The sequence below is a fragment of the Mustela nigripes genome, chromosome 8 (assembly GCF_022355385.1).
Source record: "Mustela nigripes isolate SB6536 chromosome 8, MUSNIG.SB6536, whole genome shotgun sequence".
In the NCBI taxonomy this organism is placed as follows: domain Eukaryota; kingdom Metazoa; phylum Chordata; class Mammalia; order Carnivora; family Mustelidae; genus Mustela; species Mustela nigripes.
Window position 1 is genome coordinate 74,160,179 of NC_081564.1, and position 26,882 is coordinate 74,187,060.

The 26,882-nt window shown below is 47.6% G+C and overlaps 1 protein-coding gene across 3 annotated transcripts in view; it reads right to left on the bottom strand.

The window, feature by feature from the left end:
• ATP8B1 (ATPase phospholipid transporting 8B1) overlaps positions 1-26,882 on the bottom strand; it is a 125,137-nt gene that overhangs the window by 54,919 nt on the left and 43,336 nt on the right. The window contains exons 1-2 of one of the 3 annotated variants that reach the window (XM_059409739.1): positions 18,821-18,919; positions 9,288-9,490 (exon numbers count right to left, since the gene is read on the bottom strand). In XM_059409739.1, the coding sequence (XP_059265722.1) occupies positions 9,288-9,468 (181 nt within the window). In that variant the 5' untranslated portion in view covers positions 9,469-9,490; positions 18,821-18,919. Of the gene's footprint in view, positions 1-9,287; positions 9,491-18,820; positions 18,920-26,882 lie in introns of those variants that run through there. The other 2 variants (XM_059409737.1, XM_059409740.1) reach the window with 2 other exon arrangements.

Genomic DNA, 26,882 nt, shown 5'->3' on the forward strand with positions numbered 1-26,882 from the left:
TGACTGTCCTGAAGTGAGGCTGAACCTGGTGGGGTTCATTTTTTTTTTTTAAGATTTTATTTACTTATTTGACAGACAGAGATCACAAGTAGGCGGAGAGGCAGGCAGAGAGAGAGTGAGGAGGAAGCAGGCTCCCCACTGAGCAGAGAGCCTGATGCAGAGCTCGATCCCGGATCATGACCTAAGCTGAAGGCAGAGGCTTTAACCCACTGAGCCACCCAGGCGCCCCTCATTTTATTTTGTTAAAAATGATTTTATTTATTTATTTGAGAGAGAGAGCATGAGCAGGGGGGAGGGGCAGAGGGAGAAGCAGACTCCCTGCTGAGCAGGCAGACTGACTCAATCCCAGGACCGCAGGATCATGACCTGAGCCAAAGGCAGATGCTTCACCAACAGAGCCACCTGGGCGCCCTGGGATTTATTTTAAAATATGGATCCTCCTGTGGCCTCACTCTAGACTCACCCTCTCAGCACCTCCAGAAACCCAACCCAGGCACTGAGGGAGTTTAAAAGCTCCACAAGATTCTGTTGTGCCAGCAGGACGGAGAACCATGGAGACACTGACGCCAAGTGTCTTCCTCAGGTGACTTCTATCATCTAAAACACATGTTAGAGATACAGGTTTCAAAACGGCCCTCAGAAAAGCCAGCACTGCGCGGTCTCCATGAGCAAGAGCTTCTTGCTCGAGGTTCAGTCATGAATGACGTTACTCAAAAGCAGGTTCTGCAGAAGGAGAGAGCACAGTCTCCTCATCCCCTCCCCCACCACAAACCCCTCAGCCAGGAACACCCCCCACACCCTTCCTTTCGTGAACGGACAGCGACTGTGGTATTCACAAAGCTAAAGCAGTAGAGGAAGGCCTGCAGCTTCTTGGAGGCAAAAAATAAGTAGCCAGAGTGGAACTTCCGCATGGGGGATGGGTCGAAAAGTCAAAATGCATCCACTCGCGTGTAAAATACAGCTCGTCGACATGTTTTGGGTTTCCTGTGATTTACGGATCTCGGTGAGCCAGTCTGTGTTCTGGTCCCAGATCAGAATGAATTCACAAATGCTGTAGAGCTCCACATCCTTAATTCCAGATCCTTCTGGAGGATACCACTTTCGGCAGGCAAACAGCTGCCCTCGTGGGTTGATGCCACACCCCACCTGAAATCATGCCCAGTGAGGGCAACCTCCTCGATGGAACATTCCATCTTAAATACTGCCCACCGCCCAGAAGAGAATTCTGAACAAAATTCTGAGTTGGAGAAGGGTTTCAAATAAATGTAGTTTGGGGGCACCTGGCCGGCTCAGTCGGTAGTAGAGCGAGTGACTCCTGGATCTTGGGGTCAAGAGTTCAAGCCGCATGTTGGGCCTAGAGTTCATTTTTAAAAAAGAAACACAGTTTTCTACCTTCAGGTACAGAGGGCTGCCCATCCCGGACAAGAAGAAAGGTCTCTGGGGGCCGCCTGTTGAGAATAGCCCCAGTGAATGAGCCCACTGCTTATGGGCTCATGTTTCAGAAGTGTCTAGAAGCTGTTCTGTGAGTGGCTTAGCATCCCCCACATGATGCTGTTCATGGTATTTCTGGGCTCTAAACAAAAAAACAAAACAAAACAAAAAAGACAAATGACGTTGCAGCCTCTGTGTGCATCGGCTCCAATTTCAAAGCTGCGGGAGCAGAATTAATTCTGATGGGCAGTCGTCATGTTCTTGGCTAACCTCAAGCACAGACAGTATGCAGGCCGGGCAGGTGGGCGCCCCAGGAGCCCAGAGGCTGGGAGATGCCTGTGGCGTGTGGGGGTATGCATGTTGTTTGTGGGCAGGGTGAGGGCCGAGTACTCACCAGACAGCCCCCCGACCCAAAGCCATGACCTGCAGTCACCCTCTCCCTCAGAACTCGCCACTTCTGTGATGCAGCAAGACCCAGGAGTCGGTCCACCAAGTCCCCGGGATGGCTGTCCGGGAACCGAAACTCAGGGCTGTCTATGAGCTCGTGGTTAAGAATGTGAAGTGCTATCATTTCCCAGCATCAAGGCGGCTTCGTTCTACAACATTTCTTACCACTTCGTGATCTCTTTTTAACTTCCAGGTGGCCAGCAACACGAGTGGACGTCCCACCGAGGTCCCCGACTTGTGAGGTTCAAAACAAACCCCTCTCCTTCCCGCAGCATCCGTCATCCCTACAAACGGCTCCGTTATCCACTGACGCAGAAATCAGTCTCCAAAGGGGGCTGCGAGAGGATCTCCCAAGTTCAACGTGACCTTCTGACTTCTTGTCAACGAAGTGCATCTAATTTCCCTTCCCTTGAATCAGAACTAGCTTCGGTGACTCTCTTGTGACCAAGAGACGCTCAGCCCAGGTGATGCTGCCTGAATTCTGCAACCAGCTTCCGCTGTGATCTTGACCTTTCGGGACGCTGGTTCCTCAGACAGCACCCCCGCCAGAGGATGCCCCACGGCAGCCCCAGTGCCATGCTGGCAGAAGCCCAAACCACAGAGAGATGCTTCCATCTCCAGACCCGTTCAGCCTTTGAGTTACTCAGCTCAGGGGCCAGACCTGAGTGAAGAAGCTTCCAGATGATTCCAGGCTCCTGGAGGTTCAAATCACCTTGGTTGTTCAGGTCTTCACCTAGCTGAGGGCCCAGACACCCGAGAGCAGAAACAAACCACTCCTGCCACGTCTCGTCTGAAGCCCAGACTCACGGAATCTGTGACCACCACGACGATGACTTGGTGCCGGTAGGTCTGGAGCGGTTTTTCATGCAGCCACGGACAACCAGACCGCCCACTGGGGCGCCTAAGCCAGAAGTGATTGCTCAGGCCTCCTTTTCTCTTGACCCCCGGATCCAGTGGGATTTATGAAAGTCACCTCCCTGACATGGGTCATGATCTGTCACGCTCTCTCCACCCCGGCCATCTTGGTTTGGGTCCTTACCAGTTTTTACTCGGATTGCTGTCGGCTCCCTGCTGTTGCCAACATGGGATTCCTAACAGAAATCCATGCCCCTGACATAGTTGCCTCTTCTGGGCTTTGCATGGGCTAAACGTGGCCCCAATTCTCATGAAGCCAACAGTCTGGTGGGAGAGAGTCACAAAGTCATTCAAGGGCATAATCCCAAGTGACCTCAGGGGTATGAGGTATGAAGGAAAGTGCAAGGGGCTCGTACAACGAGGGGTGGGGGTGGGGGTCGGGGGTCTGCTCCAGGGTAGGGCTGGCGCTCACGCAAGACTTCTCTATGGCAGTGACAACTCCACTGAGAGCTGAAGGGTGAGAAGGAGCCCGGCACATGGAAGGGGCTGCGCTGGGGAAGGGTGGGAAGTCACGGGCTGGGGAGGCTGCACGAATCAGGAAGCGAGGGGAGGGCAGGGTGACGGAGCACAGCGACAACGGCTGTGCACCACAGGCAGGCAGCCGGGAGAGGACAAGAGGCCCAAACCACAGGGGCCCGAGCAGCCAAGGAAAAGAGCTGGAGTCGGATCCCAGGTGCAGGGAAGTCATTCCCCACCCCCACCCCCACCCCCACGAAGCCTGGACTGGGAGGACAAGCATGGCCACGCCGCAGCCACGCTGGGAGGAGGCTACTGTACATCTAGCCATGTTATTTGCACCTAGAATGCTGCCATGGCTCCCTGGGGCCTTCAGGACAAGGTCCGGACTCCAGGACAAGGTCTGGACTCCAGCCCCAGCTCACCATCGAGGCTCCAAACATGGCTCGCGGCTCCCTGCACCCTCAGCTCCTCGGAGCCCCCCATCACGCTGCCTCGGCTTGAACACCCTGCACCTGACACCACGGGGGCTGATTTCCCTCTCACGCTTAACTGAGGGCTCGGCTCAGGTGGCCTCCCCTCCAGGAAGCCTTCCCTGGTGCACACCTGATTCCCTAGTCACACCTGTGCTGAGGCTCTCAGATGCGCCCGAGCACAAATGCCCTGCCAAGCCCGGTGCCCCGGCGGGACGCCCCTGCCTCCCGCCCCCCTTCTCCTAGTGAGCTCCTCCCCATCTCCACTTGGCAGCTCATGCATGCCTCTCACACACGGAAGCAGGGCAGCCTCCCCTGTCCCAGCCCGCGGGGCGGAAGCACAGGTCAACCCATTACAAGACCAGGTCACCGCTTGAGTGAGGTTCCTTCTGCAAGCTTTTGCTCTGTCCTTGCGGTTTCATGTGTGCCTGCGTGAACTTTTCCATGGATGGAGCTTTCTGCTTTCTCTGCTGGACAGACTTACGCCTTGACCCCCTGCGGGTATGCTGGACCACCTGAGACCAGGAGGAAGGCTTTACCTGAGAAACTACAGGGGGCTAGGAAAGACCACAGGTCTGCAAACAAAAAGGCTACAGAAGGCTGTGTTCATGGGAAAGGTTTATAGGATGGCAGAGGCAGGGATGACCCTAAATCACCCCAAATTTCCCCAGTATGTGAGCAAACTCATTCCTGGGAAAATGGCCCATTCTTCACCCCATCCACCTCCGCAACCATTCACTGTACTTGGCTTTGGCGACAGAAGGAGCGGTTTAAAAGAACGAGTCCGCAGCTGCAGCCTGGGGCTGTCCAAGAGAACCTGAATACCCCAAAAGGGGGTGGAGGGGTCAAGAAGAAGTTGTGATGATGGAAAGAAGGGAGGAGACGATGGGAAAGGGTAGCCACTTTCAGTCTGACATGAAAGACATTAAGGGAGGAACTGGCCAGAGGGGGTGGTGGGGATAACAGCTACGGATTACTGAGCACTTACTGTATGCCTGAAACACCGTTTACTGAGCACTTACTGTATGCCTGAAACAGTCCTAAATCCGTTACACTGATTTTCTGATTTAATCTGCACAACTACCCAACGAAGTAGGTACAGATACTGGGCCCATTGCACAGATGGGCCCACTGCGGCATGGAGGAGGGATGTCCCTTCCTCAAGGTCACACAGCTAGCAGGTCATGAAGCAGGGCTGAAGCCCAGAGTCTGCACCCAGCGTTGTACCTCCTCCCCACCATGCATCTTGCCTCTTAGAGTGACAGAGGGGTGCGGTACGTACTCAGATTAAAGGGAGTCGGCTTGCCAAAGGAAGGTCTGAAGAGAGAGAATGGAGTGTGACGGGGGAGGTGAACATTCTCCAGAAGGAAGGAGAAACAGGAAGAGTGCTCGGACAAGAGGACATTGCCACCTGCCAAGGAGGTCAGGGTTCCCAAAGGAGAGGCTGCTACAAAGGTCCAGCACTCCAGAGAGAACAGGCCAGAAAGCAAGGGCTGACAAAAAGCTCACTGGCCTTGCACTGGGGTTCCTGGGGACTTTAACAAAAGCAATATGCTTGGGGTGGTGGGGCAGCCCATGGAGCAGAAGAACCCAGGGCAACGGGAGGATGTGGCTCTGGAGACATAATGAATTTCCAGAAGCTTGGCCATGATAACAGGAGACGGGACACCAGTCCAAAGCAGAAGGCAGGATTCAGGTAGGAACGCATTGCAGACAGGGAAGCTGTGAGTCCTCGCATAAGCCAGCAGAGCGGGCAGATGGGAGAGGTCACCAATAGGCAGTGTGGCCGAGGAGGCCCAGGCTCTGAAGAAAGAGCCAGTATGCATTAATCCAGCAACCTCTCCCGATTCCTTATGCATTCCCAAGGACTTCATCTGGAAGCTGGCTCCTCACTGGCCCAGAATTACTCAAGGAGTTGACCTAGGTGACAACAAGATGGTGGGATTGGGGAAAAAAAAAAACAAACAGGGCGCCTGGGTGGCTCAGTGGGTTAAGCTGCTGCCTTCGGCTCAGGTCATGATCTCAGGGTCCTGGGATCGAGTCCCACATCGGGCTCTCTGCTCGGCAGGGAGCCTGTTTCCTCCTCCTCTCTCTCTCTGCCTGCCTTTCTGCCTACTTGTGATCTCTCTCTGTAAAAAAAAAAAAAAAAAACTTAAAAAAAAAAAAAAAAAAAAAACAAACAAAAAAACAAAAAACCAACCCACAGCATTCTAGAGTCAAGAAATTTTAGGAACGTGTGGCTATATAAAATTAAACCGCTTTATTGAATGCCTTGAGTTCTTGGATCCTTTCGTACTAACGGACAACCTTTAAACTCCAAGAAGAGGTGTCAGAATTCTGAGTTTCCAGTCTCAGAGGCTACAGATCTGTGTCCTGGCGCATCTGGCAAATGTCGTGTTTCCCAGAGACACGCTAAGAAATGCTGTTCTTGTGTACTCCTCAGGAAATGCGGGCCCATCCCATAGCATGGGCAACACGCACGTTTGTTTGTGCCCATCCTTGCTCAAAGTAAACTAAGGGTAAAATTACTCCTGTAAAACCTGTGGGTTGATCTCCTCCTCCGTGACACACTCTAGCAGCATGCTTACCCTTGTGCTAGAGTCGCAGCCCACAGCCAAGGTCCTTCAACTGAAAAGCATGCAAAATGGGTCTCGCAGAACACTTGCTGAACTCAGCTGGCCTAGGGCATCTTTACGAAACCAACTTTCTGGGGCGCCTGGGTGGCTCAGTCGGTTGGGCTTCTGTCTTCAGCTCAGGTCATGATCCCAGGGTCCTGGCTACGAGCCCCACATGGGGCTTCCTGCTTGGCCAGAAGCCTGCTTGTCCCTCTCCCACTCCCCCTGCTTGTGTTCCCTCTCTCACTGTGTCTCTCTGTGACAAATAAAAAATAAAATTTTTTAAAAATAAAAATAAAAAACTGATTTCTTTGAAGGAAAAAAAAAACAAAAACTGTCCTTCATATAAAATGCCCAGACAGAGGAAGGCTGAATTGAAACAAGTCAGAATGACCCAACCTTAATTGGGAAAATGACCAAGTGAGAGTATGGGGGAAAAAACAATCAGAAGGGAGGAGGAGGGGTACAGAGGGGACAGGGAGGGACAGAGGGAGTGAGGGAGGAAGACAGGAAGCCGATCTGTTGTGGGGTGAGCAGGGCAGAGATGGGAATGCAGGGAGAGACGTTCTAGCACTTACCGAATGTCCTCTGTGTGTTTGGGAAGGGCAGATAGAGGTATTAGAATAATATTTCTGAAAGTCACAAGCAAGGTCATTGGACAGGAATGTTAAGAAATGAGAACCACCAGGGGCACCTGGCTGGCTCAGTTGGAAAGCATACAGGTTGATCTTGGGGTTGTACATTTGAGTCTCACCCTGGGTGTAGATGTAGAGATTACTTAAAAATAAAATCTTTTTTTTTTTTCTTTTTTTTTTTAAAGGGAGTTTGGTGCCTGGGTGGCTCATTTGGTGAAGTGTCTGCCTTTGGCTCAGGTCACCATCCTGGGGTCCTTGGATCAAGCCCCACCTTGGGCTCTCTGCTCACTAGGGAGTCTGCTTCTCCCTCTCCCTCTGCCCTTCTCCCTGTCCATGCTTGCTCTCTCAAATACGTAAGCAATCGAAAGAAAGAAAGAGAAAGGAAAGAAGAAAGGGAGGGAGGGAGGAAGGACAGGCCACCAGAGTCCCCTAAAAACATAAGCCACCATGGGAAAAGACTATGAAGCGCCAAGAACACGTCTGGGCTCCCTTGAGGCCTGTATTCCAACAGTAGAAATCTATAAGGAAGGTGCAAAAGGCATGATCAGGAGAGGGCCCTGAGCACCAAGATGTGAAAGCAGAGTTGGAAAAAACCAGAGGTGAGCGTTTCCGTCCACTACGTGCTTCCCTGACATTTCTGCAGGCACCCAACCCCGTCTTTGTTGCGTCCTGGACCACACGTCAGACGGCAGGGCACCAGGCAGCAACAGCAAAGTTCACCTTGAACCTCACTGAGCCGGTTCCCTGCCAACTCATCAGATAGCCACATATGATAGCGACTCTGAGATTGTGCTAGGAAACTGAGAGGTTCGGAGGGAGAAGGAATGAGGAAGAAACGTGGTATTCAGGACTGGGGCAGTCAGCTAGAACTCCTTTGCTAACTTGTCGGGCTACTTTGGCTTGAACCCCCTTCGAACGACATCCAGCCTGGACCTGTTACGACAGAGGCCACATTCCTGTCCAGATCAGCAGTGTTTCCATTTTAATTTAGCTCGATTATCCTGATTTTAGTACCTTCTGCTTCAAGGCAGAAAGCTCTTAAGCTTAACACTCAACAGCTTGAACTCACAGCCAGGAATCCACAGTAAATTCTGATCATTCTAAATGTCTGATATGGAAAACCAGAGACGGCAAACAGTCTACATGGGTCGCCGGCCTGCCAGGTTTTGGAGCCCATTGTAGGCAGAAGCCCGTTTGGATGCGTGCTCTCCCCCATGAAGAACCTCCCCACATCGGGGAGAGAGGCAGTGTCTGGCCAGAGCAGGATGAATCGTCCCACGAGTGGCATTTCATGCTTGTTGCTCTTTCTACAGGTGAAAATGGTTTGGAAAAAACCCCACAAGGACCAGGGAGCGGAACCCAGCAGGAAAGATGAGGGTAGCAGGGAGTAATCCGAGGGAAGCAGACTTCAGGGGCACTTGGGAGGACAGATGGGCTAGTGATGGAGATTTGGGGGAAAGCAGATAGAATCAGAGGTTATTCTGACCAACACTGTGGTGACAACATCCTGAGAGTCAAAAACCATAACTTAGCGGAAATTTCTATAAATGAAAAACCAAAGCTGTTTAGCTGGAATTCTAGGGACTGTGGAAGAAATATTTTCCACCTGAAATCTGGAGCAAATCTGGGGCCCAAGGAGGAAAGGATCGGCCACAGGAAAAGATCACATTTGCTTACCAGGGTGGGAGAAGCAGCGGAAAATGAAACAGAAAAGCTGCAGAGGAAAAGCTGCATCATAAAAGTTAGCTACACTCTTTCGGCCTCAATGACGGACTGTCTAGGGCTATTTTTAAGAGCTCCCGGGAGAGCCGAGTAGGTGTGAAGAGACCACATGGCACACAGAGCCTGAAACAGTTACTGTCTGGTCCTGGCCCCTGGTCCAGACCCGGCCTCGGAGCTGCCCCCATTTTGGGCAGGGGCGCCGGCTGCTGCATGTACGACAGGCCCCTTACAGCAAGCAGAGCCCAAGCCATCTCACGGTCACAACTGACTGAGCAAAAGGTCTGGCAATGTGAAGCTTCTGGAGTCCAGGAACAAGCAAATTCTTGCATATGCAAGTCCCTTCTGAAAGTAGACGCTAGCCCGTGCTTGCCACTTTCCGGGCAGACTGGGTCAGGTCGGTGGAATGGCCCAGCACGCCGAGGACGTGTGCCCGTCCGAGCCCAGCGACCCTTCTCCCAGCCGCATCACCCTTGGAGAAGGAAGAGACCTCCTGGACCATCTAACATGGGCCAGCTGGCCTGTGCACCTGTTGCCGCTGCCCCATGGGCGCAGACACGGACAGGGTCCCAGGGTGCCCGTCCCAGTGAGGTCACCTTTTCGCAGGGTCTCCCGGGTTTCCTCGGCTTCTCTGTTGACTCGGTTCTGTTCCGGCTCGACCGCAGGCCCCTGGTCGTCAAGCTCATCTTCGGTTTCATCGTCGCTATAGGGAACCACTTCATCGTTAGGCTGAGAATCCTCCTCAAAGGTCGTTTCCGAGTCTCTTTCTGAATTCATGCTGCCGGCAAACTGGAACTACCTGGTTGAAGAGACAGAGAAACCAGAGTGACTTAAACTGGTGCCCAGGGTCTGGCTGACTCCTGCCTGCATCCTGCTCTAGTGCCCTTTTAACAGAACATTCTCGCAACTCACAGGCAAGTGTGTCTGAATAGCGCCCCCCACAGTTCAAATTAACCTTTCATTAGCGATTCCATGCCTCAGTGAGATTTAACAACAAAAACATAGTTGCAAACTCTTAAAGCAGATACAAACCTTAAGGTAGTATTTCAAATGGGGGGGTCTCTACTGGCAAAATAAACTGAATCCATAACCAACCTTACAATGAAATGAAACAGACCACAAAATATGAGAGTAGAGCAGGCATCACAAGAGTCAGTCCTGCTTGCTGAAACTGCTTGACCTAACCAACGCATAGACACGTTTATTTGCTTTGTGGTCCTCAGTGCCATTACATCTCTCACTGTGGGTTGCTGGCAACGTTTGGGAAACCCTGCCCTCGGACACCTGGTTTCTGCTAAGGCTCATACTCTAAGACTTTGCTCTGTGATACATTTGAAATACAAGCTCACACTTTACTAAGGGCTTCCTGGGAGCACTCCCTCATCCCCTCCCTCCCAAATGACACCACCCACACCCTATCTGTCGCCTGTGTGTGAGCACACCCCTGTGCCAAGTGACTGCAGAAGGGACAAGCACAACCTCAGTTATACTAGAAAAATACTGACACAGAGACCAAAGGAGACCTGAAGACAGACATGCAGCCTGTCATTATTTACATTAGCATCATATGGCCATGTACTTGACATTGTTCATAATAGCAGCTCACATTTACTTAGTGGTAACTGCACGTCAGGCCCGGGTGAAATGCTTTGGGGGCACTGGGTCCTCAAAACTTCCCATGGCACTGCTGTCATTCCCACTCTAGAGGAAAACACCGAAATTCCTTGAATAACTTGCATGGTCATAAAAATTTGCAGCAAAGGGGCATCTGCCTGGGTGAATTGGTAGAGCATGCAAGTCTTGATCTTGGGGTCATGAGTTTAAGTCTCATGCTGGGCATCTAGCTTACTTAAAAAATTTTTTTACGGCAAAAACAACCACCCTCCTAGAAGAGACCTTCTATCTTGTACTTTTACATTATAGTTTCTTATATGTTTTCATCAAGTCTCAGTTGCCTTGAATGGAACCACTTGGCTGCCTGCACGCTTTGTATCAAATCTAGCATTGCAGATATTTAAATCTGCATAGCCCTAGCTGAGCAGGTAGGAAATGTTTAAATATTTATGTGAGGGTTTTGTCCAGCATTATTTAAAACCATAAAACTCAGAGTAACTTGCGTATCCATGGGTTGGTCACTGTGTAGATAAACTGTGATATCCTCCTACTATGGGATAGTATAAATGTAGACCATGATCAGAAGACTTTTTTTTTAAGATTTATTTATTAGAGAGCAAGAGAGACTGCACGGCAGCGAGAGAGGGAGAGAGAGTCTCAAACATACTCTGGGTTGATCGCGAAGCCCAACAAAGGGCTCGATCCCACAACCCTGAGATGGTGACCTGAGAGGAAACCAACTTAACCAGGCACGCCGATGAGAAGAGTTTTTAATGACATTGCAAAAGTCCAAACATGTTGAGTTAAAAGGGCGAGTTAACAATCCATATGTATAAAATAGTCCCGGTTATCCAGACATTCATTTATTTTCCAAAATGCCAACAACTGCCATGCATCATCTAAGAGAAATGATGTGTGCACAGTGCTCGGTTCAGAATTTGGCCTCCCGTAAATACTCAATACAGTCCTCACAGTACAGTAAGTGTGCAAAAGTGAGGTCATTTATACTGCCGATTGCTCCAAAATTAAGGGAAAAAATGTTATTTATAATAACAAATGGAAAGGTGTGAGAATTTATCCCTTTTAGGATTTTCCATCTTTCAAAATGTCTTCCAAAATGTAACCACCCCTCACCAGGAGGTAAATTATTAGACTACAATAGGACTACATTTAAGCATAGGCATATTCTATTTTAAAACCTTTTAATTGCAGAGTAAAACATTTTCCCACTTTCCCAGTTTTCTGTGGGCTAGTAAATAACTATTTCTTGGGGTTTTACAGGTTTCATTAGCCTCATTTGTGGTTCTGTAAAATTCTGCCAGCTATGTTTTAGCTGATACTTAAATTTAATGCACTCTCTTTAAAATTCCCAAACCCGGGTGCCTGGGTGGCTCAGTAAGTTAAAGCCGCTGCCTTCGGCTCAGGTCAAGGTCCCAGGGTCCTGGGATTGAGCCCTGCATCGGGCTCTCTGCTCAGCAGGGAGACTGCCCCCCCACCTTTCTGCCTGCCTCTCTGCCTATTTGTAATCTCTGCCTGTCAAATTAATTAAATAATTAATTAATTAAAATTCCCAAACCCTTAAGTGCAAAACTTGCATCAGCAATGTTTCAGAACTAAAGTAATGAAAGCAGTTACCATTTTCTGAGCACCTGCTGTGTGTCAAGCAGGACGGCTTTGTGAGACAGATAATAATACCCCATCCTACAGATAAGGGCTCAGCGACTAAGTGGCAGGAGTTAGGAGCTAATCTCTTCACCATAGGGACATATACAGTATTCACAAGTCTGAAAGCACCGTACAGAAACACTTTTTCGTCATTGTACATGACTTCAAACGAGCCACTTTATCCATTTTCGGGGTCTGGGTCAGTGTATCCTAGAAACGTTCCGTAAGAGATCATTTCCTCATCATGATTACTGGCAAGCGTCTCCATGCTTATTTCCCACATTTCAATGGATCCAGTCCTTTGAGGTGGAGGAAGCAGCCGACAAGGAGGAATGGCTTTGACAACCAGAAGGATATGATCCAGAGTAAGCAAGACATTGCATAACCAGCCAGCTCAGCGCAGAACATCCACCCCAGGCCAGACTGTGTGGGCTGCTTGGAAAGCAGAGCCCTGAGCTGAGCGGAAGTTCTCCACAGTGTGTGTGTGTGCATGTGCGTGCCTGTGTGTGTGTGTGTGTGTGTGTGTGTGTGTGTGTGTGTGTGTGTGATGCAGGCATACTGGAATCACTTTGCTCCATCATCTTAGCATTACCAAAGAAAAATGAGGAAGAAATTATTTCTTTGAAGCCCCAAGTGACATGAGGAGTTTTCTGATCGAAACCATGGCACCTGTAAGGTAGGCACTATCTGGAATATGGATTTGGAAACACTGGAACGTCTCTGAACACCACTGTGGCATACTGCGGCCACGTGTGCCCTTACTCAACCTTCTCTAAGCACCTGCTCATGCCAACCACCACACCGTCGCTGGAAACAGACCCTCTGGAGACTTCCAGGTTATTCAGGGGTACAGGTGAGTTCACCGGGCATGAGAGCCCCGATCCACAGCAAGCCCAGTCATTTCTGCTGAAACACACACCTCCAACCCATTCCCTCGTCTCCAGCCCCATGGCCGCCACCCTACTTCAGACCACCATCGTCTCTCTTGCCGTGCTCCCACACTGGACGTCCCATGATCACCTTCCACATGCCCCCCCCCCCCAGTCACGCCACTCTCCCGTTTAGACCCTTCCCAGGCATTCTGGACAGAGCTGAGCCGCCTTAAAAAATCACAGGCTGAAGCTCTAACCCCCAGTGTGACTGTGTGTGGAGATAGGGCCTTTAAGGAGGTCATTAAGGCTAAACTATTTGGTAAGGGCAGAACCCTATTCTGACAGGTCTGGTGTCCTTACAAGACGAGAAAGAGACATCAGAGAGCGCTCCTTCCATGCATGCACACAGGAGAGGCCACAGCAAGATGGTGGCCTTCTGCAAGCCAAGGAGAGAGGCCTCACCAGAAACCAACAGGACTGGCACCTCGATCTTGGACTTCCAGCTTTCGGAAATGTGAAAAAATAAATGTCTGTGGTTTAAGCCACCCAGCCAGTGGTATTTTGCTAGGGTAGTCCAAGCAGACTGTGGTTTCCCGCTATACTTTCAACTAAATCCACAGTTTCCCCCCAAGTCTGAGAGTTCTGCACAGTTCTGTAACTTCTTTCTTGCTCAATCATCCTAGGCCCCATGGCCCCACTTTTAGCTTAAGCCAGTGAAGTCTTTCCTGCCTCAGGCCCTTTGGACATTCTCCTCCTTCTGCCTAAAATGCTCCTCTCCCAGTTCTCAGCATGGCTACTATTTCTCATTCTTTAGATCTCAACTTCAGTATCCACTTCCATGGATGGTGTTGAACAGGTCTCTATCCTCTTCTTTCTGCTACCACTAACCTCCCCAAGACTTACCTCTCTCTTTTGAGAAGAACTTACCACAATTTTTAAATATACGTTCACTTTTACTTATCTGTCATCTATCTGTCCCACTAGACCACAAGCTATATAAGAACAGAGTCCCATGTGTGAATACTCAGTGCCAACCACCTAGATGTCACACAAAGATCTGGGGAGAGAAAAAATGAACTTTCAATTAAACCCTCAAAGCGATCTTTGCCATCTCTCCACAGTCCCTTCCTACCACACGGTAGCAGACTTCAAGCGGTCAGTGGATGAAGGAGGGGCGCCTGACAGCGGCGAGAAGAGGTTGTGCTCTGGCAATTCTTCAAGAGTCTCACTCTGCAAGGCCACCCAAAACTACTGTAGATTCTGCTACAGACAGAGGAATTAACCCAGCCTGTGGTAAGGTACTGAGCGGGAGCCCTGATCTTTCTTGTTTCTCACTATCACCCCAGCACCTGGCAAGAGCCTACTTCTGCCTCTGTCCTGACGGGGCTGGTAGTCCAGGCGGGAGTTAGCGAACGACAGCCTCCAGGCCAGGCTCAGCTGACCACCTGCTTTTGTAAATCAGGTTTTATTAGAACACTTTCTTGTTCATCCCTTGACGTCCAGTCTAGGCTGCTCTCACACCACAGCAGAGCTGGATGGTTACAATGGATGCCATATGGCCTCAGAGTCTAAAATATTTCCTATTCGGCTCTTTACAGAAAAAGTCTGTTGACCCCCAGACTAAAACAAAAGGCAAGAGACAGCAGCAATATGTGGTCAAGACCGAAGGCCCACAGCTAGAGAAAATGAGTCCTGACCTGGGTAAAACCAGGCAAGCTGTGGGAATATGGAATGAACGACCAGGTGGGCTGGTGGGAAAACAGAACAGTTGCCCTATTGGTTGGGAATAGTAGCATCTCTAGTAGCATCTCAGTTGCTGGAAGCTGCGTAACCATAGAGCACACACACTGGCCCCCGCCAGTGGGACAGCGCACCGTCATCTCCCTCAGCACATGAGGCACAGCGACCACACCCACACTGGAGTGTGACGCTTCCTCGTTAATCCCGGAGCCTATAATCATGGCGTCCAAAGTCAATGTGCCTAGGTGTTAGCGCAAGTAGGCAAAGATGTATCAGAATTCTTTTTGAGTCATCAAGGACTTAGCATTCAAGGCCATTTCTGGTCACACGATCTTCGGAAATACTCTTGCCCAGCTCTGCTTCAGCTGAGCAGCACGGTTTCTTTGAAAGAATATGGGCCTGGATTGAAATCTCAGCTCTTCTACTCACCAATGTATAAGCTGGATGGGTTACTTAACATTTTGAAAGCTTAGCTGTCCCATCTGTTAAAAAAAGAGAAAGGGGCAGGGGGATAGTGATCCTTCAAATACAGTAAGGATTCGCTTAGCTACCTCATGGTGTTAAAAACCCTTATGACAACCCACAAGGAGTAGATATAAGATACAGGCTAGTTTCCACTGGGTTCTTTTCAGAGCCCCTAAGAGAGAGGAATTTGCAAAACAAAGACTCAAAGACTACACCCACCACAGTGGACAGGGCCTCAGCACTGCCCCCCTCCCCCCATCTCCCGCCCAAGGAAGGGGCCTTGAGACCCACACAGCTCAGAGCCTGCAGCCCTACAGGAGACATTACTCCCTTACCTGAGTTTCAAGTTCAGTACAGTGTGCGGGTTGTTTCCTACCTTACCATTTCCATGAGAGCAAGACCCCAGGATGGGCTCCGTCTGCCGGCAGCCATGCTCCTCTTTCCCCGTTCTGTCCCTGACCAGACTTTTCTGCAGTCCTGCCTCAAAAACAGTGCCGGGTGGAGGGAGCGGGGAGGAGTAGGAATCAAGAGGCATCATTTCTTTACACCAGAGCTTGATTTGGGTCTTTCCAGCTCTTAATAAAGGGGTGCTTCGTTTTCCATCGTGTTCAGCCCTCTTGGTCATAAACCCCCCTAAGACAAGAGGCGTGAAGGACAGTTTCCGAACATGTACCCTAACCCCCATCATTTGTCACCTAATATACTTAGCTACCAACTACATGCAAGTGAATGAATGAATGATATCCTTCTTCCTTTGTAGGGGAGGCACTGAAGAAATGAGGAAAAAGGGAACCCAGGCCAAAAGAATTGTCTTTCCACTTTGCGATAAAAAAGCCTGAAGTCCGCAATAACGAAAGCACAGGCTTTTCCTGCCATCACAAGGTTTCTAGATTTCAGTGAAGGCAAAGGAGGGACAAAAAGCTGAGTTTTGTCATGGCCAGGGTAGGATCTGTGTGCGAACACAAAGGGAACTCAGAGGCTGGGGAAGGCCGAGAGGCCCCGGTCAATGACAGCTTTGTTGCCACACTTGATTCATGTCCAGCTTAGAAAGGAAGAGTCACAAAATTCATTTTTGTTCATTCTACACCATCTGTTTTTATGGTTCTTCAAGCCTTCCTCAAGAAAGGGTATTTTTAACATGTGTTTTTCCTCCTTTCCTCTCCTATTATTGTTATTATTGTAATTAAAGACCATGCAAAGTAGCATAACATGACATAATAAATCTGTGCACTGTACTTCCATGTGTCCTATACTATGTGTTTTTGTATTATATGTTCTATATTAAATAGAATAAATTGGGGCGCCTGGGTGGCTCAGTGGGTTAAGCCGCTGCCTTCAGCTCAGGTCATGATCTCAGGGTCCTGGGATCGAGTCCCGCATCGGGCTCTCTGCTCAGCAGGGAGCCTGCTTCCCTCTCTCTCTCTCTCTCTCTGCCTGCCTCTCCATCTACTTGTGATTTCTCTCTGTCAAAGAAATAAATAAAATCTGTAAAAAAAAAAAAAATAGAATAAATTATAGCTCTGGCAGGCAGAATCCACAAGCCTCCAATGATGCCAACACCTGCTGTTCTTGCTCTTGTGTAACCCCCTCCCCGTGAGAGTGGGCTGGACGTAAGACCTTGCTTGTAACCAACTTGCTATGACACAAGTAATGGGATGGTTCATCCATGATTAGGTTACAGGAGATGATGACTCCCTGCCAGCCAGCCAGCCAGCTGTCCCCCCTTCCTGGCTCTCATGAAGCAGCTGTCCTGTGCAGGGGCTCACATGGCAAGAAACTCAGTGCCTGTCCAGCCAATAGCCAACAAGGAAATGGGGTCTTCAGACCAACAACCCTCAAGGAAATGAATTTTCTGTATGTACGGCATGGTGACTACAGCTACCAATACACTTTGTATGTTTGAAAGTTACTCAGAGAGTAACTTTCTTAAGATCAGAAAGTAGATCTTAAAAGTTATCACAAGAAAAAAAAATTGTAACTATATAATGGTAATGAATGCTCACTAAGCTTAACACTGGTAATCATTTTACTATATATGCATATACCAAATCATTATGCTGTACACCTTAAACTACATGTTATGTCACCTGTAACTTAAACTACATGTTATATGTACACCTATAACTACAATGTTATATGTCAGTTATAGCTCAACAAAACTGCAAAAAAAATTTTTTAAAGTGAGGGCGAAGGAAATAAATTTTGCCAACAACCTCAGGAACTTGGAAGTGGCTTATCCTTCTTCAGTCCACCCTTCAAATGAGACCACCCCACAGCCCCAGCCTGGGCTGATGCCTTCACTGCAGCTTCATAAGACCCCAGAACAGAGGACACCGTCAGGTGATACTGGATTCTCCATGCAGAAAAACTGGGAACTAACAAGCGTGTGCTGCTGTAAGCTGCTAAATTTTGGAGTCATTTGCAATGTCAGAGAACTCATACACATATCATGAATCACGAATAATCAGGATTCTGGCATAAGGCTATCTCTAAGTTATTCTGAAGAAGAGCCCAACCTCAGAGGCAGCAAAAATCTTCTCTGTAATCCCAGTTAGTCTAGACACCGGCCACACCCCTCTTGGAATCTGTCCAACACTCTGCAGAGTAAAAGCCAACAAGTTTGATGACAGTTGTAATTAGACAAACTCATGAAGCAATAGTAATAAAACACATTGAAGATCTAGATTAAATTTAAACTTTATACAGATATTGAAACATGACTCTACTGTCCCCGGGACAAAGAGGGTTATATTTTTTATTTCCTCCTAAACCGAAACCTAGAAAGCCTAGAAGCCTGGGATAGCTCCCGTAAAACTAAGGGACCACAGATGTCACTATTGTGGGGACAATCAGCCAAGACCTTTCCTCAGGACAGAAAGTCTTCTCTGGGGCCACAGCTTCATCCTCCATTTCTCTCAAAGTCCGTGGAGCCCTGTGCCACAAAGGAAGTGGACGACCATGTGGTACCACACAACTCTGCAGACTACCACTGAAAAGGTGCAGGAAAACCTCAGAACTTGGACCTCTAAGAGAAGGGCAGTTTTCTCATTTTCCTGGTGAAACGTACAGGATTCCTTAGTGATACTGACCCGACTCTGTCATGAGCTCACTAACATCCTCTAGCAAGGATGAGGACTCTTATTAATACGAGGATTCCCCTTACGGATCACTAAGTATTTTTCACACTTCTCGGCTCTCACAATCGTCGTGGACTCATTCTGAGATGTGTCGCTATGGTTGCCATTTTACCAAAGACAAGACAGAGGTGGTGAAGGCCCAGGTTATTCAGCTCGGTCATGTCAGATTGGATTCAGGCCCTCTGATGGCACAACCAAGTCTGTGCTACATAGATTGTGCGGTACAGTTAACACATGTGGATTTGGGCTGAAATTCAAGTTCTGCCCCCGAAGCACCTGAGCCTGTTCCCCTCCTTCGAGCTCCCACTGCTTTCTCCTGCCACATATCAACTGAGAGCATCATCAGTCACAAGAAAAACCTAAGCAAAAGAAAATGGGGCAACTGACAAGAAAAATAAAGCAAACTTGATGGTCTACGGACTGACCTATAGCAAGTGGGGAAATTTTAAATGCTCCCCAGCTTGTATCACATAGGAGAGCATTTAAATCAGTAATGATTTCCTTGGTGTTTTGAGCTGAGGATCGGGAGACTCACAGAGGAAAGCAAGCACTCAGGGTGGGTGGGAAGAGATTTTCAGGAATGAGGAACAGCTGGGTGAAGACTGGGCAGCGGGCAAACATGAGGCACCCACCCACCTGAATGATTCAGCGTGCAGGAGAGGAGCTGGGGAAGGGCTGCTTGGAGTCCTCTGCCCTGACCCTCGAGGGCTTGGCCAGGCTCTCTTCCAGGGAGTGGAAGGAACCACTGAAGGTGTTTGCAAGAAGAGGAACACGATCCGCACCGTGCTCCAGCAAGATTAATCCGATAGAGGAGGGAGTGTGGGTGGCCCGGAAGGTGAGAGCCAGACACGGAGACTGCCCAGAGGTCATGCTGGCCACGAGCCATCGGCTGTTCTGGCTTTGTCATCTGTAAAACCAGGCAGTTTGGGTTCTATTTCCTCTGCAGTCACATTCAGAAACAACACTCTTGTGTGAATGCAGCTGAAGCAAGGAAGAATACAGGCCTGAATTAGGGTGGTGGCAACCAGAAAAATGTGTTCAAAATTAAGACCGGGTGGAGCTGCCGTTCTTTTGTCTGGAAAACTAAGGGAAAAAGTAAACAAAAGACTAGCACTGGTTCCCATAGGATAATAATGCCAGAATTCCCCAAATGTTTACTTTAGAGCCTCAGCCTCAATCCACAATGTATTTTTATAATAAATACTGAAAGTTAGGAAAAAAAGCATTGTTTGTACAGTCACGCTTCATTCTCACTTTGTAGGGACAATGGCCTTATTTTTACTTCATTACTATTGCCTCTATGATTAGGTCTTGAAATTATATTCGTGCTTAAATAATATAAAACCATAGGGACTGTACAATTGACAGCAGCCTGAAGGCAAAACCTCAAAGGTGAAATAAGAAATAAATCTGTCAAGTTAAATTAATCTGAATACTTGAAGAGTCACCAACCTATGGGCACGTGGCCACATTTAATGTAAAGACAACACCACAGGGGTGCCCGGGTGGCTCAGTTGGCTGAGCATCCGACTCTTGATCTCAGTTCAGGTCTCAAGCTCAGGGTCATGAGTTCAAGCTCCAGATTGGGCCTGATGCTGGGCATGGAGCCTACTTTAAAAAAAAAAAGAAAGTTGGGGCACCCGGGTGGCTCAGTGGGTTAAGACTCTATCTTCAGCTCAGGTCATGATCAAGCCCCACATTGGGCTCTCTGCTCAGCAGGTAGCCTGTTCCTCTCCAACCCCCACTCTGCCTGCCTCTCTGCCTACTTGTGATCTCTCTGTCAAATAAATAAATAAAATCTAAAAAAAAATAAAAAAAAAGAAAAGAAAAGAAAAAGAAAAAGAAAGTTAAAAGACTACACTACAGAAAGACGTAAGAATCGGCATAATTTTCCAGAACTAAACATGAACCTTAAATATGCAGAAAGACAGCTTACATTCCCCCAGAGTCAATAGGACCACTGTTTGAATGGAAAGGGAAATAGAAGGGTCAGATGTGTAAGTAACTGGAATAATAAACATATAGGGGAAATATGAATAAGATGAATAATCAAAGAAAGGCACAGAGAGGAAAATCAAGACACCATTTCATGCCTTATTAGGTTAACAATATTCAATTACTGCATGTCGTGCTGGCTGAGATATAGCTGAATGAATGCTCTCTCTCTCTCTCTCTCTCTCTCTCTCACACACACACACACACACACACACACACTCACACGGGCACACACGCAGCGCTGCTGCCACCATTGAAACTGGTCCATTCCTTATGTATAAAAACAATATAACAACACTTTAAGCACCAAGAACAGTAAAGGTTTTTTTAACATTTGACCCAATGATCTCATTTCTAGAAACTCTTCCAATGTAAACCAACAAGTAAAATAACGATTCACATAAAACTTTTGGTGGTCATGATTAGCTATAAAAAGCACAGGAAGAGAAACCACCTGGGAGTCCAACAGGATAATGGTTTTATAAATCATGATTTTAGGGCAGCCATTAGAAACGACAGCCACAGAAACACAGGAAATATTTTCCATACAACTTTAAAAGGAGGAAGGTCAGAAATCAGAACTGGGTCCTGTTACTGCAGTTTTGTAAGTCATACACATGTTTTAGAAAAGAATTTTTGCTCTCAAACAAGAGACTTACTGTGTGTTTCTCTTTCCAAAAGGATCAGCGATTGGTAACACCTACCTACCCCTTGCAGCCAAAGACTACCAAGCTGGCAGTTATGTGCTGGGCTCATTTCATGAAATCCTCACAATATGCCCCAAAACAAAGTATCACCCTCATTTTGAAGGTTAGGGGACCCCTCCAGAGTCATACAGTGAGGTTTCAACCAGATCTGTCTGCCCCCAGATTTCTTCAGATTTGTCACAGGGGGAGAAAAATCGCATTGTATCGGGGTGGACTCTACCCACCCACACTTTCGATCATTCTCTGTCTTTGCAGATGACTACAAAACCAAAGACAGCAGCCTGAGAGGTTCGTGTCATTCACAGGCAGCGGCTGGGCTCAGAGAAGGGATGGCTTGCGTGTCAGGGCAGGACAGATGAAACCTGCCACATGGACTCCTTCCTGTGATTGTACCTTCCAGCGCATTCATAAACATAAGATCTAAGAGTCTCCTAATGACCGTGAAATGCCATGAAATCTAGTCTGTGTCTGTCCTCTTCCTCTAAGAGCCCTTTACTGACCTACACTAGGTGTAGATGGAGACTCCAAACCAGTGACCTTCATGCACTAAGGTCAACAGATCTCAAGAGCCCTGGGCACAGGTCCAGGGACAGAGTGATTTACAAAGTTTGTTCCTCACCCCTTGTAATCTGCATCCTAAAGGTCTGTGAACCTTTTCATGTTTTCCACTGAAAACCTGAACCCTCTTAAGACACCCTTTTCATATGTAAATATGTTTTAAATTTTCCAAGTGTTCATATAGAAATATGTGCCAAGGCTTAAATGGACAGGATGTATGACTGACACAAAGTATGATGGAGGCACCTACCGGATTATTTTCCTAGACACTGGCATGGGTTTCATGAGTATCTGTGCCTGGCCAACAGAACCTTACTTCTCATTCCTTTTAAAAGTTACCACTTTCACAAATTCCGGGTCCCAGAAGTCTAAGGGGCAAGGCCACATCTTCTATTATTAAATCACCGACTCCTCTGCTGTATTTAAAGTCAGCTTAGAGGACTCAACTGGCATTACAAACTCTTCCTAGACAGCTGAATTCATACCAGAAGTTCAGGACCAAGACCATCCTGCAAATACATGGTTAAGATTTCATATGTCCTTCTGAAACGTTTGGGCATATACCACCTCGAGTTTCCTACAAGCAGGGGACAATCCTAATAGCCTGTTCTGGCTTTCAGATTTTGGACCGGTCAGTCAACAGGACCGTCTGTGTTTCTCCATATCGAATTGTTCTAAGAACTTACTACAACGCTTAAAAAAGTGAGCTTCTAAAGCTCCCAGGATTTTCATGGGATGCTGTTGGTGGGCGTTTCCAAGAGAACAGACCACACATCCTATGGATTAGGCCCAGAGCTAAGTGCTTGATATACGTTCTAACATCATTTGCTGAGGGTCAAATGATCATCCCCATTTTACAGGTGAGGAAACGGACACTGAGAGATCAAGTTCTTTGCCCAAGCACATGTAGGTGGTAACTGGGATAAATTCTTTGTCAATAGTCTGGGTTCAGTCCCAACACTCAGTGCCTTAATTGTACGTATTATCTCCGTGGCACAAACTGGAAAACAGACAGTTCCTCTGATCTGCAGAAACAACTAAGAGATACGGTTAAATCTCTGTTGGAGCTGGAATGGGCGGGTACCCAGCCATCTTGACATCATCCTCTGATTGCAACACTCAGGGTGGAAACTGAGAAGGGGGAGGGGCATAAAATGGAGGCACCCCTAACAAGGGTGTGTTCACCCGTGCAGGAGAATTTCTCCACTACTATCTGGAATCCAGGTCTCTGACTTTGTAGGGAATACCTTTGCCCTTTGTTCACATGAAGAGAAGCAGTCTTTAGGGCTGGTTTCCTCCGGCCCATCTCCTGCTCGTTCTTCACATGCACAGTCAGTTGGTTTTCCAGAGATGCCCCGTGGCTCTCCTCCTAGGGCAGCAGGACCCAGCAGTTTAGCTGCCATCTCTTTTAAATCTGACTATGGAATATGGAAGAATTTTTATTTAAAGAACTATGGTTTTCAAAAAAAAAAAGAAAAAAGAAAAAAAAGATAAAGAAACATATGATGACGGGTGCTTAGCCCATTCTCCCAAGGAGCTAGGAATGAGAGATCGTGTGTGGGATATTGTGATCTATAATCAAAAATATGTATTTGATCTTCTTCCTGTTCTTGGCACAGAGCTCCCCAAGCCCCTGGAATTTCCCAAGTGGTGAGAGCGATGAAGTTCTTTTGTTATGTTAGCGAGGTGACTTCTGGAAAGCACCTAAATAAGCTAAGGATGAGAGGAAGGGAAAAGGGACTGGAGATTGAGTTCAGTCACCAATGGCCAGTGATTTCATCAGTCATGCCAATGGAATGAAGTCTCCTTAAAAACCCAAAAGGAGAAGGTTTGGAGTTTTGGGGTTGGGGAACACATGAAGATTCCAAGTGATTTGCCTGGAGGAGGAGGCACACATTGCCCTGTGGCTCTCTTCCATCTGGCTGTTTGAGTCGGATCCTTCTGTAATAAGCCAGTGATCTCATAGGGAAACTGTCTGAGTTCTCTAACCTGCTCTAGCAAATGAATTAAACCGCAAAAGGGGGCCGTCAGAACCTCCAATTTCCAGCCTGCCTGTCGTAAGCACCAGGTGATAAGCGAAGAGGGGCAGGTGGCATGTGAAGACGACAGGTGGGGGGGGGGGGGGGTGGTAGGGCAGTCCTGTGGGACAGAGCCCTGAGCCTGTGGGATCTGATGCTATCTCCGGGGAGATAGTGTCAGCTCAGGGCTGAGGTGTACGACACCCAGCTGATGTCAGATCCTTGCTTGGTGGTGTGGAAAAACCACACACAATAGGGATTGGGTGCAGAATCCTTAATGCAAGTCGTCCAAATTCCCACAGCCAGTCGGGGCCAGGCTGTCACTGCAGAGACCCACCAGGAGGGGAGGAGGCATTCACTGGCTCAGCTTACAGGTAATAAGAAAGCACATTCCCTGCAGAAGATTCAAAAAAAACGGTGCAAAACCAACCAAAAAGTCGTCATTGTTATTACTCTGTTATTACCATGAATGGGTAATGTCCATGATAAAATATGCCTCCTCTCAAAAATCTTTTTGCTGTAGTAACCGCTCAGTTTTGTTTTATTGCTATTTTGGTAACATACAAGCATAAAAAAAAAAAAAAAGCACTTTAGAAAATGACTTATCCTATGATAAACACTGGATTCTACAGAAGCTAATTCTGAGTACTGCTGGTTACAAAGTATCCCCCACCCCCTTGCAAAGAATGCTTAAGTCAAATACTGCTCACTGTGTCTACAAATTCAGAACTCACCCGCCCCCACCACGACTGCGTACCCGAAAGGGAAAGTTGTGGCTAGTGTCTGTTAACACATTACCCAATTAAGACATAAATGACCGTATTTTCTTTTCTCTCTTCTAATTACCCAAAGGTAAAACATGCTATTTTTTTGCTACTTAACTAGATTATAAAAGTTATTTGCAGGAAATACCCGGAAGAAACAGGTATTTAGTGCAAATAAGGAAAGCCTGCTCAGATAGGGATGACTAATGCAGGCCCTGTACAAACACATATTCTGATTTGCATTTTAAGAGAAAACGGTAAAAAAAAAAAAAAGAGAGAGAGAGAGAGAGAGAACATAAGCCCAAAGAAGTTTCTAACATTGATTAAGACATCGAAACATTTTGAGGTTTTAAAGTACCAATGAAATAGGCTTTCTATTCCATCTCCTAAAAAACATGACCCGAGGGAAAAATGCCAATTCATTCCGGAACTTTTTTCTTCCAGTGATATTTTCCCTTCTTCATCAACGTTTGCTTCTCTTTAAAAACTTGGTACCTTTTGGGAGCTTTAGCCCGGTGGTGGGGGCTTGGGTTTGAGTTAGTGACACTTACCCCATTCCCAACCCCTACTCCCAAAGCCATGTGATAAAGGGAGAACTTTTGTTTAAATGCTGAAGTGAGGGGCGCCTGGGTGGCTCAGTGGGTTAAGCCTCTGCCTTCAGCTCAGGTCATGATCCCAGGGTCCTGGGATCGAGCTCCCCATTGGGCTCTCAGCTCAGCAGGGAGCCTGCTTCCTCCTCTCTCTCTTTCTGCCTGCCTCTCTGCCTACTTGTAATCTCTGTCAAATAAATAAGTAAAATCTTTAAAAAAAACCAAAAAACAAAAAAAAAAACACGCTGAAGTGAAAAAAAAAAACAGCCAAAATACATTTGAATATTTTTGCTCTTCTATATCCTCCCCCCTCCCCTTTCTCTAGAGACCCAGACTTCAACCCACATCTCTCGCAAGGACTTTCTTGAATGCGACTGGACCCATGACACAGAAAATTTACGTCTTCAACCCTATTGTTATCGCCATACTATTTATAACTTTTATCACACTATTACTAATGTTTATATACTTTTGTAATATTTAACATGTGATTTAGGTGAAGGCATTACTGTAGAACTCTTGAGTTGAATCAGGAAGATCATTTCTTTATTTAGGAAGCAGAGCTCACTGTAATTGTTCCTTGTAGGTCTGGGGAGGAAGCGGGCCCCGGCTGTGTTCAGAGGACTCTCCCTTCGTCCTCAACCAGTGTACCTCCCACTCCACCTCTATTCCCAAGAATTCTCTGTTCCCTCAGCTGCCCATAAACCAATGCTAGGGATACAGCCCCAAATGGAGCAAATCTGACTGTCCTAAACTTTGATATTTCAGCAAAAACAATCCTCCTGACTTCCCAAAGCTCTTTAAGAAAGAAAACAAATTAAAAGAAGAATAAAGAGAGCATCATTGGGAATAGAATGAGAGGGAATAGAATGAGTAATCCATAAATCATCATAACCAAGTCAGGAATAAATATATATGTACCGCGCACAACCCAAGAGAAAACTACTTACAAACCTTAAAATACCACAGAGATTTGAACTACAAATATTTGGAACTAATTAAAATCTTTTCAAAGCATGTTTTAAAAGCACTCTGAAAAAACTGTGCTCTGGACTGACCTAAGGCCATCCCTCCGTATTTCATAGTTGTGATACAGGCTTTATCACTGTACAATCAGTGAAAACCCAAGACACACTCAAGACCCCAGGCTGGTTTTTTTGGCCATAAAAGAGGCCACCTATGAGCCCTCCTCAGCCAGACCCGCCTAGCAGCTGTGTCCCTGGGCTCATTATTGGTTAACACCCCAACCCGAACTCAGAGGCTACACCCTCCTTTTTCTTCCTTCACCTTAGAGCTCTGACTATGGGGAATTAGTCATCTTGGCTTTCCAAAGTCCAAACCCCAGGCACAGAAAACATTTTTGCAGCTAATTCTGTGCATGTATCACAAGAGACTTACACATTAGGGATGCTGGTCCCTGTATCAACCGTTAGGCTGTCGGGACAAGAGGACTCCTCTGAATGACATTTACATTTTGCTACCTAGAGCAAATACAGAAGACAATTAACGTCCAGTGCATTCTGCATTCTGAATTAACAGCTCTCGAGGAACGGCTGGGCTAGGTCCGTTGAGAAACCTGTGAGATTATTCAGGATGCCATCAGAAGCTATGACAGATGGAGTGCTTCGTGGGCTACTCGGGAAATTATTAGTTTCACCTGGCATCAGAGATTAGCCCGATCTACCTGTTGCACACCCCTCATGGCAGGTTCCTCCCAGCTCTGCCTGTCTGTCCACTCCCAGGGACACACTGGCAACAAGGCACTTTGTTCCTTTCCCATATCCTCACACCCTGATGCAATGGGCTTTTTCTTCCATTTGTACTGGAACTTACTGTCTGCTCAGCCTGTTCTTTGTATTCCAGCTCACACTGTGCTTGGTTTTGTTTCTAAGAGTAAATTTCAAAGGCTCGGGACTCTTGTTTCCCAATCACTTACCACTTACGACCTGGGGGACCTTGGGGACCTTGGGGAAAGTATCCTCAATAAGCCTCCTCATTCACAACATGAAGACAATGCGTACGTTACAGGGTTAAAACCCTCGGTAGGGTGGATAGGACCTGAGACC